General features: G+C 39.4%; 1 protein-coding gene across 1 annotated transcript in view; it reads left to right on the top strand.

The window, feature by feature from the left end:
- Window positions 1-472: 472 nt before the first annotated feature.
- LEPR (leptin receptor) overlaps window positions 473-15,035 on the top strand; it is a 35,185-nt gene continuing 20,622 nt past the window's right edge. Inside the window, exons 1-5 of the mRNA XM_050900786.1 lie at window positions 473-524; window positions 3,216-3,524; window positions 4,597-4,714; window positions 11,599-11,804; window positions 14,226-14,371. Coding sequence (XP_050756743.1) covers window positions 485-524; window positions 3,216-3,524; window positions 4,597-4,714; window positions 11,599-11,804; window positions 14,226-14,371 — 819 coding nt within the window. The 5' untranslated portion in view covers window positions 473-484. The remainder of the gene's footprint in view (window positions 525-3,215; window positions 3,525-4,596; window positions 4,715-11,598; window positions 11,805-14,225; window positions 14,372-15,035) is intronic.

The raw sequence follows: 15,035 nt of genomic DNA on the forward strand, positions 1-15,035 counted from the left end.
ATTTATGTAACTATGGGATGAAAATAAAAAAGAACAAAGTACCTGAAATGAAAGAACAGTATTGAAATATTACTGTAAAGTTTAGTGAAGTCTTCACCGTTGAAATGGGTGCCCGAGGGCTTTTGTGTATGCTGTACTTGGAAAATTGAGTATCTCTTGGGCATTTTGATTGTTTGCATTTGTAGTGCCTTTCAGATGACCAAATCCAGAAGGTGAACAATGATCAGCAAAAGCCTGGAGAAGTGAGGTACTATAGAGCTCTAATGATGAAAGAAGAGCTGTATTGATGTTTAATTGATATTCTAAGCAATGTTTTTTTTCTCAAATGATGTTCTGATTTTGTTCTTCCTTTCTGCTTACAAAGGTGTGAATATCAAATTAACTGAAGTGCACCAAAATGAAACCCTAATGAAATAATAGACTGATAATTATCAGCTCTCAGTTAATTTTCTATATGTTTTTCAGATCAGCTCTACAAAACAAGATGTATTGGCAAATCATTCTGGCCATGTTTGTGCTATTGGGTAAGTCACCAAAAAAATAAATCTGTTGGAAATTATGTAGAATGAAGAGTAATCATCATTTCTGTTTTACAGCGGTGTTTCAAGTCATGCTACTGGATTAGTATCTTGTCACAACGTGCAACTAGAATATACAAAGGACCTGATGTTATCATTGTGCGGAATTGAAATGTTGACACTCTCAGGGTTGTGCCTATGTGTCTTATCCCAAAAAGCAGTGCCACTGACTTTTAAGATCAGGAAACATCAGTAGAAAGTATGTGGTGAGTCAAGACGCATTCAAATAAATGCCCCAGTCAAAATTCGATAAGATAGAAGTTCATGGGCAATTTGTTTTGTTACCCTAATAGGTCCAAAAGCAGAAGGGAAAATCCCAGTTCCATCAGAACTGCAAAGTTTCTGTTTAGTTTAGTGTAGCCGGGGTGTCACTTTGAGTTTGAGCTCTGCTTTTTTAGGTAGCTGACATTCCTGCTTTCACAGTGCTGTTAGAGGGGGCTCAAGTAACTGCAAATGTTGGATATAATAAACTAGTTTTCTAATTGGGAAATGTCTGTAACAATATTGGTGTATGCTGTTCAGGGACAGCTGGTATTTGCCTTTCCTTTTTTTCATTAAAATAAGGACTATTTAAAGACTTTTGGTGATGATGCTTAGGGAGAAAGCAGATGCTGCAATCCAATGAAGTTAGTTTCAAAATTTGTGTCATCTTGTGTCTTCACAAAAAATGAATAAATCATTAGATTTCTGTATCTTTTCTATATACATATACATCTTTTTATATATACATATCCTTTCTATGTACATATACATCTTTCTTTATCTTTCTATATACGTACCTTTATCCACTCAGTATCAAATATCGCATTGTTGACATTCTTCTTTTAAATACCTTACGTAATCTAAACATACTGTGTACCTTTTAATTAGAAAACCTGGATGCCTCAGGGAGTTTTCATTAGGCTTCAGAGCAGTTTGTCACTGTCTGATGGCCTGTAATGACTGAAAGTCGGTGTATCTATTGAGTGGCCATCTCCGTGTGATTCCAAATAAGCAAATAGCCGTGGCTGGCATCTTTGTAGCCCTGTTAACCCAGACATGAAATAAGCCACTGTTTGAGGGCCAGAACTGTAAGTGCTGGCCTCCTGTGTGTCTGTGTCATGGACAAACTGTTACACCTGTAGCAGGAAAACATTCTTAATGCGTGCTGCTGTTTGTTAACGGGCATTTAAGAGCTATTAAATGTTCTGTATTGTAACGCATTACGGTTCTTTTATTTTTTTAACACTTCTGCAGAAGTGGTAGGTAGCTGCACACATTTTGACTTTATAGGATTTAATTAATCCCGTGAGATTGTCTGGTGTGGTATGTGAGGGGGCAGTCGTTTTTCAGAAAAAGAGATGACTGGCAGGAATGTCTTCCCACCCCCCAACTGACTCTGTGAATTGAGTAGTATGTTAGTTATCTGTCCTGCTTCATAGGCAGTCATGTCACTTACTTATTTGTCCTTTTTTAATTATGTATTATGGACTAATAGTCTGTTCAGTCGACTGAATCCTCCGCATGCAGCCAGGAGGCCTAATGAAGCTGATATTTACAGAGGCACAAACTCTGTTAAATGAGAGAGGAGGAAAGAGCAGAACCCTTCAGGAGTCTGGCAATACAAAATCTGTGTAAAGAGAAAACGAAACACTTTAACGCACTGCATAGTAACACAGTGTCTGCTTTTAAGGTAGCACGCATCTACCTTTTTAAAAGCTTTCATTTTGTGTTTTTATATTATTTAGCTTATGCTTATGTGCTATTAATCAAACAGAGCTAGAGAAATTCTGTTTTTCTTATTTTGGCTATCGCAAGGCATAGCGCATCAATTAATTTCTATCTAATGAACTGCTTAAAATATTTATGCCCTTACTGAGTGAAAAACTAAATGCAAAGTGCACAAATGACCCACATGCCTTTCTGTAACTAGAGCTTTAATCTTTGAAATTCACGTGGTGTTTTACGGTAAGCTATTTCCAAAACAGACATGCTCATCATTCTCAAAATCATTGTTAGCGTAATTCAAGCTATGACTTACCAACAAGAGCTACAAATGTGGTCAGAGCGATTTTATTTTGAAGAATCTATGTCTGATGGAAAAGATTATTCTTTTCCTACATCTCATTTCCCAGATAGTGCCCTGGGGTTGCGTAGTTACATCCAGTCATATATTTTTGTAATACTATTCTTCGGTATTTAACAGTCACAATGTGACTATGTGTTATATTTACAATGGGATTATTTTTTCCACAGTAATGGAGCCATGTTATAAGAGCTGGATTGCAAGTGTCCCAGCACTGCAGGGGGAGATGAGACTCATACCTGGATAGTGCCTGAACTTAGGGTTAGGATTCACTGTATTTTGAATTAATATAAGCCAATTTACCCCAAAGAGGTGCTTCACATACAGTCTTGGTCTTGACCTGTTTCAAGAGGTTGAGAAAACAAAAAGTTAGGCGTAGCGACTTTGGGGGAGAAGGCTGGCATCTGTCAGTTGTGACACCAGTTCAGAGGGGATGTTTTTAGTTATTTTTGTTTGCAACTCAGAGGAGAATAGCCCCTGGAAATAGTCTGATCATCAGCCACTCCCTTTTCATTGTCAAGTAATACCAACTTTTTCTTTTATTTCTGATATCTTTGCCTTTATATTTGCAGACTTTCTTCAAACAGCAGTTGCCCATTGTATGGTCCATCAAATTCCTCCCAGGAACTTTACGTTACCCTGTATGCTGCTGAATGAGACGTTTTTGAGTCCTTTCTCTGCTGGAGTGGTGGAGAGCTGGTCTGGTTTGAGGAGAGAGCATGGAGCATCCGAAACCAAGCCTCCCTTGCTAATGAGCGAAGAAAGTTTTCTGTGTTGCCTTTGGAGTGATAACGACATTGATTGTTCTTTGTACAGAGCAAGCATGCAAGCAAGGAAGTTTATTCCTTCACAAATAAGTATCTCTGCTTCTCAGGAAATAGGTAGGTTTTCCATTCAAGGGCATAAGAAGTTACTACTTCTTCAAAAAACGGTTGGGGTTTTTTGTTGTTTGGGGGGAGGGGGGACTGGGTTGTATTAATGGGTATTCATTTTTGTCCAGAGCAGGCAACATAGTATGGTAAAATCCTTCCTCAGAGAAGTCTGTAGTGAAAGATGAAGGAAATTGTATAGCACAGTTTCAAAGGGGAAAAAAAAAAAAGTTGGCTGTCTTTCTAGGGGAATTCGGAATAAAATATGTAGCACTGCATATGAGGATGTAAGCCCAGATCTTCAAAGGTGTTTAGACGCTATGAGAAATATTTTAAATATTTTTGTGGATATGGGCTTTAAACTCCTTCAGGAGGTGGGGGAGATGGAGAGCAAGTGCCATCTTTTCTGCTTGGATTGTGATGCCTTAGTAAATACCTGTACATGGATTAGATTGAATTATTTTTTCCTAGGCTGTTTTTCTCCTCCTGTGAACCACAGTCTCTGAGCAGCATACTGGCCTGTTGGCGTACTGCTGTCAGCGGCAGGAATCTCATTGACCTCAGTAGAGCAGAATTTCATTTTACAAGAACGTGGAACATTATTTGTCCCACGGAACAAATAAATCTCTGTTAAAGACTGCCACACTAAATTTGTTGCTGTTGTGTATGCAGTACAGCTCTATATGTGTGCACAAAGTGTACACAGTACAGCCACAGAAAGGCTGTACCACTTAACAGCAGCAAAACCTTCAACCAGCAGCAGCACCTTAATTTCTTTCTTCCCCTTGTGGCCTTGTCCATAAAGCCAGGCAAAATGTATTCCTTCTCTAATAATTAGAATGCAGCAGTATCACATAGCTTGTTAGCCTTTTAAGTGTTTAAGGGCATATACTGGTGCCTAATTCAGCAAGGATTATTCGTAAACATTTGCACACTTGTGGTCCAGCCTCACCTTCATGGATATCTGCTACTTGTCCTCTCTTTGTGAGTGAATTTTATCCTGGCTCTTCAGTTGTTTGGGTTTGGGTTTTTTTTTTTGTTTTAATATAGTTCAGAAATGTTTAATCCCTTTGTTTTTGTTCAGATTCAAATTGGAACATTGAATGTTGGATTAAAGGCAAGCTGGACCTGTTAGTTTGTAGCCTGCGGTTTTTGAAGTTGTACTTGAGAGCCAACTTGAAGATTAATCTTTTATATGCTGTGTAAGTACAGACTCTGTTAAATTTCTCACTGTTAGCATTAGAAATCTGAAAGCATTTTCTAAAACATCAACATTGGCCTCTCAAGCTTGCAGCACAGTGCTAGCATTAGCTTTGCAAGCAGATGATACGTTGCGTACCTTTGTCTTATCTAAAAGTAATCTTGGACAATATGGAAAGTTTATGTTTCTGTCTTTGGCTGAGAAATGGTTGGAATGGAGAGTCGCCCTCCTCTGTTCTTTCCATGTTTCTTAAAATGCTTTAATGAAATCGATGTTGACTTGCTAAAATATCTTTGCTGTTACAACTGCTTAATTTTAAAGCTGCGATCTTGGTTCTGCCTTTTTTATGCTTTTGACCATAATGTTCTCTCTCTTGAAGTAATTATGTTACTTAACATTTAAGCCAATGCCAAATGCTACTCTAGTCACACCGATGCCTCTGAGAGACACCTACCTGTGCAGCTGTCACTGTGGTAAGTATTCTCTGGAATGGTAATAGATGGCAATCATCCTGACTGTGGAGTGGGCAGGTCTTGTATACGTGACCTGCCTGATTTGATCATAAAAAGATCTATTTGATTCCACTTACGAAACCACACTGGTTTTTCTGAATTACTGATGGATCGGAAGGAATGGCGTGAACCCACAGACTTAATTTCCTTAGGAAACAGGCTAAACATAAACAGTTGAATTAGCTGAATTTACAGGTGATGACTTGTACTTAAAAAGCCGGATATCACTTGCCACAAATTATCCCTGTAGTCAGGGTAGAAAGCAAGTGTATTAACTAGTAATAAATATGGTTGTTTAGTTGACATAATACTTTAAAGCTGAAATCAGATTTTGAGTAGGTTCCTATTTCCAGTGTTCCCCGTTACTTTGATTTCTGAAATACCATTACATGTGTGTTTGTGGGAGAAGTAGATCTGACTTTGCCTCTGTTCCATCCAGTCTCAACTGCCATAGAAAAATCTTTGCCAGTCATCCCAGTGTAGTAATCTCTATATTGAATTTTTTTGGTATGCCTAACATCCGTGGAACAACAGATTCAAGTCCCAGCTGGGATGAAGAGGTTCTTTGTATTATGAAGGGAATTCAGTAAGTGTCATGCAATTTATGAGAGCAGGCCCTATGGACTCACTAGAGACCTTGTGACATTTCTGTATTGGATTACTTTTTGCTGCAAAGGCGGGATGCAGTGCAGTCCCTGACATTGGAGAACCTGTTTCACTCCCCAGATTTCATATTAATATTTTTCTTTTAGGGTCCCTGTGTTCTAGGGGAACAGCTAGTAAAGCATTTCAGATTTTGGGAGGGTGACAGCTTTCCCTGTTGGCTTGCTGATACCTTAACATTTTATTCACATGAGCCAAAATACCTTGAAAACATTCCCAGTTTTAAAAATATGCATTCCTGGCATGTGTTACTCCCTGGGAGTCTGGAGATCAAGCCAGAATTCTCACATATAGGACAGGCAACGTACAAAAATAATGACCTAGAAGAATGTACAACAAAAAAGCTTGGGTCCTCAACAGCTTTTATTTTTTTCAGCATGAAAGAAGTATCCTCTTATTTTACACATCCACAGTTTCCCTGCTTGTAAATGATATCAAGTTACTTTGAAAAGAAAATGTTTTGTTCTGTCCAAAACAGTGCTAAGACAGTATTCTGTAAGAGGCTCAAGCAAGGGTAATGATAGGGCTTTTACCTTCCCTAGCAGCATGTCTTTGGGAGGAGAAAGATTATTCTGAAACTTAATTAGACAAATTAGGTTAATTGTCTACCAAAAGTGAATGATCTTTCCAGTTGTATGTATTCTAGGAATGCTGTAAACCCTGACGGTTAATTACATTAACTGAAATCACTTAGCCTTAGGGATCCTTTTGTAGTGACACAGATGAATGCTCCCAGTTTCATTTTGAGCACTGATTATAATTTGCCCTTTCAGCAGATGGTGATGTATAGGGTGTACTCATATTTCTGACCTATTTGAAGTACCTGTGAGGCTCTCCTTTAGTTCTGGGCCTAGGCTCCCGTGTTTTTATGGATAAATCATGCAATTTGCCTCAAGACTGGTGGTTTAGTCGAGTGCATCAGTTATACATTGAGCCTTCTTCAGCTGGAGAACATTAACCTTTCATTAGAGACTTATCCTCTCATGAGCTAGGCAGCCATCAGATGTTCTGCAGTTTAATGGGGCAGCTTGTTCAAATAAGTATTGTCCTAGAGCTACTATATATCAAATACATTGAGATATAATTATTGAAAATCCTTAGAACCCCAGACAGCTTTGCTCTGTCAATTCCTAATAAAGGTAGCGCTTGCACAAACACAGTATATAGAAATTTTGAAAGCAGAGTTACAATGGTGACCTTATTTCTGATATGCCTCAACATAGCTACCTAAGTGTGATGTTGTACCTTTCCTGAAATTAGAGGAATTGTAGAAGTTCATGTATTTCTTCCTAAAACAATTTTGACCTTTTGTTTTTGGTTAGGTGTTCCAATTGCAAGAAATTGATTGAAATTCAGTGAAGACATTCTGCAGTGTCTAATTTGAAGTCTAGAAGTTCACCACAGGGCCACAGATGAATTTAGCATACGTAACAACACCTTCCGAAGTGTGGTTGAATTGTGCACCAAAATACAAAACATTTAGGAGGTATTAACTTAAGGTGTTGACTAAAAGAACTGTCTGTGCACAACTGAAAAGTGCAGCGTTTAGAGTGGAAAAGAAAAGCAAGCCTTGGACACATGCCCTTGTTGCAATGTTAATTACTTCTGTGGTTCAGGGCATGCAGTATTTATTTTTTTTTCCTCTTCTGCAGTCTCTTATGCTTTAGTCCCATTTTTCCAGCTTAAAGTCACATTGCCTTTGTGCATTGTCCCTCCCTTCTCTGCCAGCCATTAAAACTTAAGTCCGGTTCACTAGTTTTCTGTTGAATCTCAGAGGTGGGCTCCAGTAATCTGTTCACAGAAGTTCACATGCTTAGTACCTATCTGGTTTTTGCTTACCTCTCTGTGCCAAGACAAATCTCTCCAGTTCCTGCAGCCAGCACTATAAAACTGGATGGGGACATAGTATATACTTATATATTTTATAAGCCCTCTGCCTTTCCTTCCCCCCACCACGATTTGGATCTGGCTTAGATCTGATCGCTGTTGCGTGATGTAAAGTGCTGGTTGAACCAGGATTTATAGCTTCTCTCAGTGTGCTGCAAGTCTGATGGAAAACTCCAGTTTTTAATAGCCCGTTGCTTTGTTTTAAGTTTACCCAAAATTTCTCCTCTCATTCTGCTGAATGAAGGCACTGACCTCTCCTGAACCTGTGAGGGCTTTATAAGCATAAACTCCTGTAAAGTCAGTATGTACAGTTTAGGAACAATGGTTATTCTGTGACTGGATCCATCTGCAGCCAAACTGAAGGTGACAGGCTGCTTGTGCAATCCCAGGCTGCCGCAGTTCTCCAAAATACTTTGGTTTTCTGTTGTTTTGCGTGTAAGCAGGTCTCATACATTTAGCCCAGGCTTGGCAATTTGGAGTAAGTTGATGTGGGGGCCCCTCATGATCATATGTCCTCCGTTGATCTATTCTCTTATCCCAAACTCAATTTTGTGAGATAGTCCCTGTGTCTTGCCAGTTTGGGGAAATGCGAAGCTCATTACCCTGTTTATTGGTATCTGGATATCTTCCTCCAGGAGCGGACCTGGCATCTGATAACGTAGCTTGGTCTTTCCCCATGCTTTGCCCTCGTTGCCTGCAGAGGTAGTGAGCTGTGAGAGAAATCTACAGCACAGAAGTGAGATGCTGGTAATTCTCCATCACAAGGGGTGGAAGACCTGCCTGGCATGGAGCCACGGGGTTTTCCTCCAGTTACACTCACATTCCTACACACAGCATTTTATACAGTAAACAAACAAAAAGGTTTGTGTGGTGGGAGCAGGGAGAAATAACAACCCATGCCTGTTTGCTCCTACATAAGTGGCCTTTGAAACACAATACTGGCACAGCACAACATGGGAGGAGCTCTCTAGCAGATTTTTCCCCTGTACACAGGTGGTCTTCTGGGTGCAAATAAGCTCAGTTTGATGGTTAAAAATTGAAATAATTATTAGGAATGATTAGGAGAAGGATGGGGGTGGTGGTGTGGTGGCAACTGCTTTCCAGATAGATCAGATTAAAGATGCGGTTTGATGAAAAGACTACATTCTTATGGATTGACTGTAGGTTTTTTGAGACTAATAAAATCTGTGAGCAACAATAAAAGGCAGGGAAACTTAAAAGAAAATTCTGCGAAGTCTTTGAAAGGAAATTCAGGAGAAAGAAGTGGAGCCACAACTATAAAGACAAAAATATTCCGGGTAATTTAAAAGCTGTATGTCTGCCAGATACCATCCGCATAAGGTTCCATAATTCTCGTGTCCTAAAGTCTATGAGTCCTGATAAAAATTATTTTAGGAATGTCAGGATTGACTGACTGTAGCACTAATAAATGTAAACTACATATTCATGTGAACCTGCATAGCTTATGGGGTCATTACTGCAGAGTACAGGTGCTACGAGGGCATAGTGTTATTGAAAATCCTTGCGTTACCAGCTTCAAAGAGTATCCTAAAAACAAGGTGGGTGCATAATGTGTGTGTGTGTTGATCAGTGAACGATGAGGGGAGCGGGGCCCCGATTCAGGGAGGTCCGTGTGTGTGTATTGTGGGTTCCCTTGCAGTCCCAGTCAGCATGATTTGCCCGCGCTCTTCCCCATAATTCATCAGCCCTTTGTTCGCTTCCAGCCTCTCCTCAGTTTTTGACCTTTTCATTTTTTAAGTAGGGCAGATTATGGTAACGGGATCAGTGAATCATGTCCATTTCCCTGTGCTCTACAGTCAATTAAATGTACTAGATGCCAGATTGACTAAAACCAAACAAAAGCAGAAAATCTTGTCCTTTCTTCTCCTCCAAATGTAGAGTTCTCTGCCCTCCCTGAACTCAAGTGTTACAATGAATCATACCAACTATAAAGCTATTTAATACTTTTACAGAAAGGTTCTTATTCTATTAACTTCAATTTCTTTCTCTGAATTAGTAAAACAAAACCCTTGCTATACAGAAATAATTCCAAAATTACTTCAGAACAATTCAAAACATAAGCTTTTTTGCAAGGATGAAATGTCAAAAGCAGGAAAGAATCCAGGATGGTTTAACTGTCAGGATTTGTCTTGGCTTTGCTGCTGTGAGAAGTTTGGCCACAAAGTATTCACACTATTAAATTCACTACCTTAAGGAGGCCTGTGTCACTGAATACCTGCAGTACACCATAAACGTGTATCTGTGTTTGAAAGGGCCTAAAGAATATCTGTGGAATAGAAATGAGAATGAAGAATACTTTGGGAACTGCTGGTTGCTCTCAGAATAGAAGCAGCTTTGTACCCACTTGTGCGGTATTTATTTCATAAATTGAGAATAGTTTGACTAAAGTCAATGGAGATTGAAAACACGTATAAAAGAGTAATCATAGACATGAGGATTGCTCTAAAAATGCCTGTAAAACATACTTGAAAAGCATCTGTGTACTAATGTGTGCGGGGAATAGTATGGGACTTCTTCGTGCTGTTTCTTGAAGTTGACCCAAGGAAAATTGTCTATGTTTTAGAGATAGAAACTAAGTGTGGTGGCCTGTGTTTCAATATGAATGCGTATGTTCTCTTTGTATCCTATAAAACATTTGCTAGCATCAAGAGACATAATGCATGACTGCTTGTATCAGTATATGCTACTTTGTCATTTATTTCATTTAAAATGTATTGAAATCTTATCATCAGAAAATCCGATTAAACTGTTCATGAAACATATATTATGCCCATGCAGCTATCAGTTGTTTAGAACTTCAAAAGTTTGTCTTAGACCATACAATTTTTGCAGTGGATTATGTAATCAAAAACTGTGTACGTTAAACTCTCAAGGAAGGAGTGTTAATAGAAAGAAAAAAAAAAAGGGCAAAAAACCCCCCTTGAAACTAAATCTGAACGTTCAGTCAAAAATAGTCCCGTGAGCTTTACTCTGAGAAGCAATAAAAGCAAAATGCAGTAAGTTACTTACTAAATACTTTCTGTAAGCCTGTCCAAGACAATAGTATTAATGTGTGTGAGTAAATAATTTGCTTTCCTGGGAAACATCAGACTATCTAACAGACAAACGTGCTGTGCATAAAAAGAATTAAAGCCTTATCTTGGAATTAACTGCACAGTGTTAAGACTTTTGGAGGACGCAGGTGTCTATTTTGTTTTCAAATACTGTAAAAGTTGTTGAAAATGAGTACTAAAATGTGTTCTGAATGGTGGAGCTCTTTAGCCTTTTGTTATTCCAAAACTTGTTTTTCACTTGAATAATTGATTATTATATTGTAATGCTTAATTGTAGCAGAAGCTGGGAGGAATGATAAATTTTTTAGATTTATTTCAATGCCTCATGAATAGGAATTAGAGCATAATCTCTATGGGGGTGGCAGAGAGCTGCCAATTAGTCCACTGTAAGGTAAACTAACTTTGTGTGCCTAAAAAGTGTCTAGTAATAGTTACCATCAGGAATCAGAAACTAGGCTGACTAAACTACAGGTATCATCTAGTATTGTAACACATTTGTTTTAAAGTCAAACCTTAGGAACACTTTTCATGAAATCATCTTAACTACTTTACTTGGAAACCATTTAAAAAGGGAGAAGCAGCAAAGTAAAAGCAATTGGTTACAATTACTGCCTTTTTCACTTTTTTCATTAATTTTTTTTTTTTTTTTTTGGTAAGTAAACCTTATCCAGATGGACAAACCTCCTCTATTGAGATATAGAAAGAAATATTGGTTGGGTTTGTTTTATGGTTTGTTTTTTCCCTTGTAGGTCAGAGCTGTCACTGGGAGATGTATCTACGAGCTCTCTAAAGGGGACTGTCATGGTTGCTCATTGTGACTGTAGTGAGTATGACAAGTGTGAGTGCTCCATGCCTTCTCTGAGACTCAACTCCACTTACATCATGTGGCTGAAGATGATGATTGGTGTAACACCTCTGTGGTCACCTTTGATGTCAGTCAAGCCCATAGACATAGGTAAGTATGACCTATATTTTAAACCTTTTTTTAATGGAGAACAGCAGCAGGATGTCTCTTCTGGAGAAGGAGGGCACAGACAGAACAGGAAAAGGCTCCCTGGTGCTGTCTCACTTGCTCAGGGTGGTGCTGTACGCATTTCTTAGCCGCCTAATGCCTGTCTGGGCTCTAGTACAAAACCATACTGAGCAAAGGCCAGGCTGTCAACATACTTGAGCTTTCATTTCTCATCAGGACCTCTCTGTGCCTGAGTCTGGGGCAGTGGTGGAGCTTATCTGTCTATGTTGCTGAGGACTTAAATTAAAAAGTGAGGGGGGGGGAAAGCTGTTCCTAAAGTGACTTAGCAAATAAAACCACCTCTTTTCTCAAGCAGCTCTGTTGTCCTGATGCTTTCTTCCTTAAACATACAATACCACTATTTTCCAAGTTGGAAAACATTCCTCTGTATTTAATAAAGTTAAAGCTATACTGACATTATGAATTTGATATGTGTTGCTATCCAATATGCACAGTTATTGCAGATCTTGGCAAATTTCAAAAAGGCGGGGACTCTGTCGGCTGGGGGGAAAAAAAAAATAGACGTTTTATAAACTTCTTCCTAACTGATGTGCTTTGCAGACAGAATAAGTTAAAAGTCTCTGCGTGGGCTAGTTTTGAAGATGGGAGGTTGCATTTTTCATCACGCTGCTTTTAAATTATGCTACAGGAAAAAAATTAAAAATTCAGAGTTGCGTCTGCCAGTATTTAAAATGACATAATTAGTTTGTTCTGCTTAGTGAAGTATATTTTTAAAATACATAATATATGCTCTGCCAAGATTTAGCTCAATTAAAAATTATTTTGAAAGTAAAACTATGAATACTTGTGTAATGTAGAGTTGTACTTGCTTATAGATGATATTAGTAGAACAGGTGGCATCAGTAGAACAGACATCATTATCTGTATTGTAAGATTCACAAAAGTGTGATGTAAAAGTTACTGACTTTTGTTTTAAAAGCTATGCCTCCTCCCAAATCACTTCCTGCTGGTCTTCATTAAGTTAATTGCTTTGAGATGGTATATAAGTAAGAATAAAATAAGAGCTGACTTAGTGTAGTGAATTTATGCAGAAAATAATAAAAGTTTTTTGGTAAACTGAGTGAGATTCCAGTAATACCACTTAAATGAGACACCTGGAAGAGCTGAGAGATCAATGAAAGGCCATTTTCTATTTAATCTGGTATTGATAGAGGCAGACTCTTACTTGAGTGGACCCCACAGGAGCTGTAGGAGGTTCCAGGTAAGACTGACGTGTTGTCTGATCACGTGGTTCAAATGATAGGAGGCAATTCTTCTGGTTCTCCGTGGCACTAGCTAAGGGCCGTGGATGTGCATCTTCTTCCGAACTCAGCCAGCTCGGTTACTGCTACCAGCCCACCTTCACCTGCATGCAGGTTACGGTCATTTGCATTCTCCCATTAGAACTTCTTCTGTGAGCCTTTTCCAGCCTCCTGCACTCGTATTTTCCAGGTTAGCGAAAACATAGCGTAGACAGCCTAAAGCCCTGAATGGAAGTAATGGTTACATCGGGGGCGGGTGGGGGCAGGCTGGGGACACCCAGTGCAGATGGAACTCGAAGTGAACATGTACCCACTGCCTAAGACCCTGCGAAATGCTTTCTCTTCAGCTTTTGCACGTGATGTTTACTCTGCAGTGGTTTTTAACAAGATATTACTCTTGCATGGGAGAAACTCAGAGCTGTGAATGAGGACAAGGTCAACCAAAAGACACTGTACTTACACAGTGATTTGAAAAGGTCTCAGTAACAGTTAAAAGTAGGATCTAGGGTCCTTGCATTTGTCCAAGGAAGAGTGAATGTAATCCTAATCATCATTCTAAATTGCCCATCCAGTTCCCTCTCCAGAGAGTTCTCTTCATCCTCGTGGGAAATTTCTGAAACCCTCCATTTTTACTTTGCCCTAATGTAGCTCTCCTGGAGACCTTCTTTCATAGCCGTAATCACTGTGGAAGGGATGGGAATATTTAGAAATTCTTTGTGTACAATATGAGGACATTATCTCCTGTCTCTTATGGAGCTGAGCAAATTGCTTTGCTCAGCATTCCCATCCCTCTCAGTCCTCTTTTCAGCAAAACAGGTAAGCTTCATTACTCGGAGGAATCATGGCCCAAGGCAAGAAGTTCATGTAGTTTTAAGGCACACGTTAGGTCAAACAGCATGTCCTGCTAATTAACCATGTAACAGTGCCAGGGTGCGCTTTTCCAGTGATATTACACAACATGACGCTAGCTGTAGAGCAGCTCTTGAAAACTGAGTTTAAAGAAAAGGCATGAAAGAGACTTCCGAATCAGTAAAAACCCATTACCGCCAGCAGTCACGGGCAATAAGGTTAGCGATAAACTTGTCAATTAATTTGTCCGCAGTAAAGCCTGAACCTCCTTTGAACCTGCATCTAGAAATGACAGAGAGAGGTCAAGTGAAGATCTGCTGGTCCGACCCTGTGCTGATGCCATACCCGCTTCAGTATGAAGTGAAGATCTCTGCAAATTCAGGTCGAAATGGTTGGCAGGTGAGTCAGCTCTGCTCACTTTTGTTCTACGATGGAGCAGTGCAGGTTGGTGGGTCTCTTCCAGAGCCCGGGATTTCTTACCACCCTCCTTGTCCTTGGGCAGTGGCTCTGGTGGGTTGAACAACATGGCTGGTCTGGTGGAGCTGGGCATGGCACACTGGTTTCTCCTGAGCTGGTGTGTCCAGTAGACCGTGGTAAATGTCAATGGAGTGTGGTAAAGCTGGCAAGCTGGACTTTACATCTGTTACACTAGGAGAGCCAGTACACCATGATGAAAGACCCGTCTCCTGTTGAGTCTTACAAACAAACTCCCATCTTTCTTTTTGGATGAAGTGCTAGTTCTGTGAAGTCTAAAGGCAAAGCTCTTTCCTTTCAGCAAACCCCGAATTCCATGATATGTGCATATATGTTTAATATTTATAACTTTTATTAGTGAATTGCTTTTTCTGTTGCTACCACGCAACTGGATCTGAAATAAAAAGCAGCTGTTAATTAGCAGTCCATAGTGAAATAACATGTTTTCCACAGAGGTATGCAACCTCTACCATATTGAAGTTTACAGAAAATGTAAAGAAGAAAGCTTTTTTTTACCCAACTTGCTACCTAAAAACTACTCTCTAGGCTATTTGTTTTCATTCCCTCTGTCTCTTTCTTTTTCCTGTTC

Source organism: Gymnogyps californianus, chromosome 8, assembly GCF_018139145.2.
Source record: "Gymnogyps californianus isolate 813 chromosome 8, ASM1813914v2, whole genome shotgun sequence".
In the NCBI taxonomy this organism is placed as follows: Eukaryota; Metazoa; Chordata; class Aves; order Accipitriformes; family Cathartidae; genus Gymnogyps; species Gymnogyps californianus.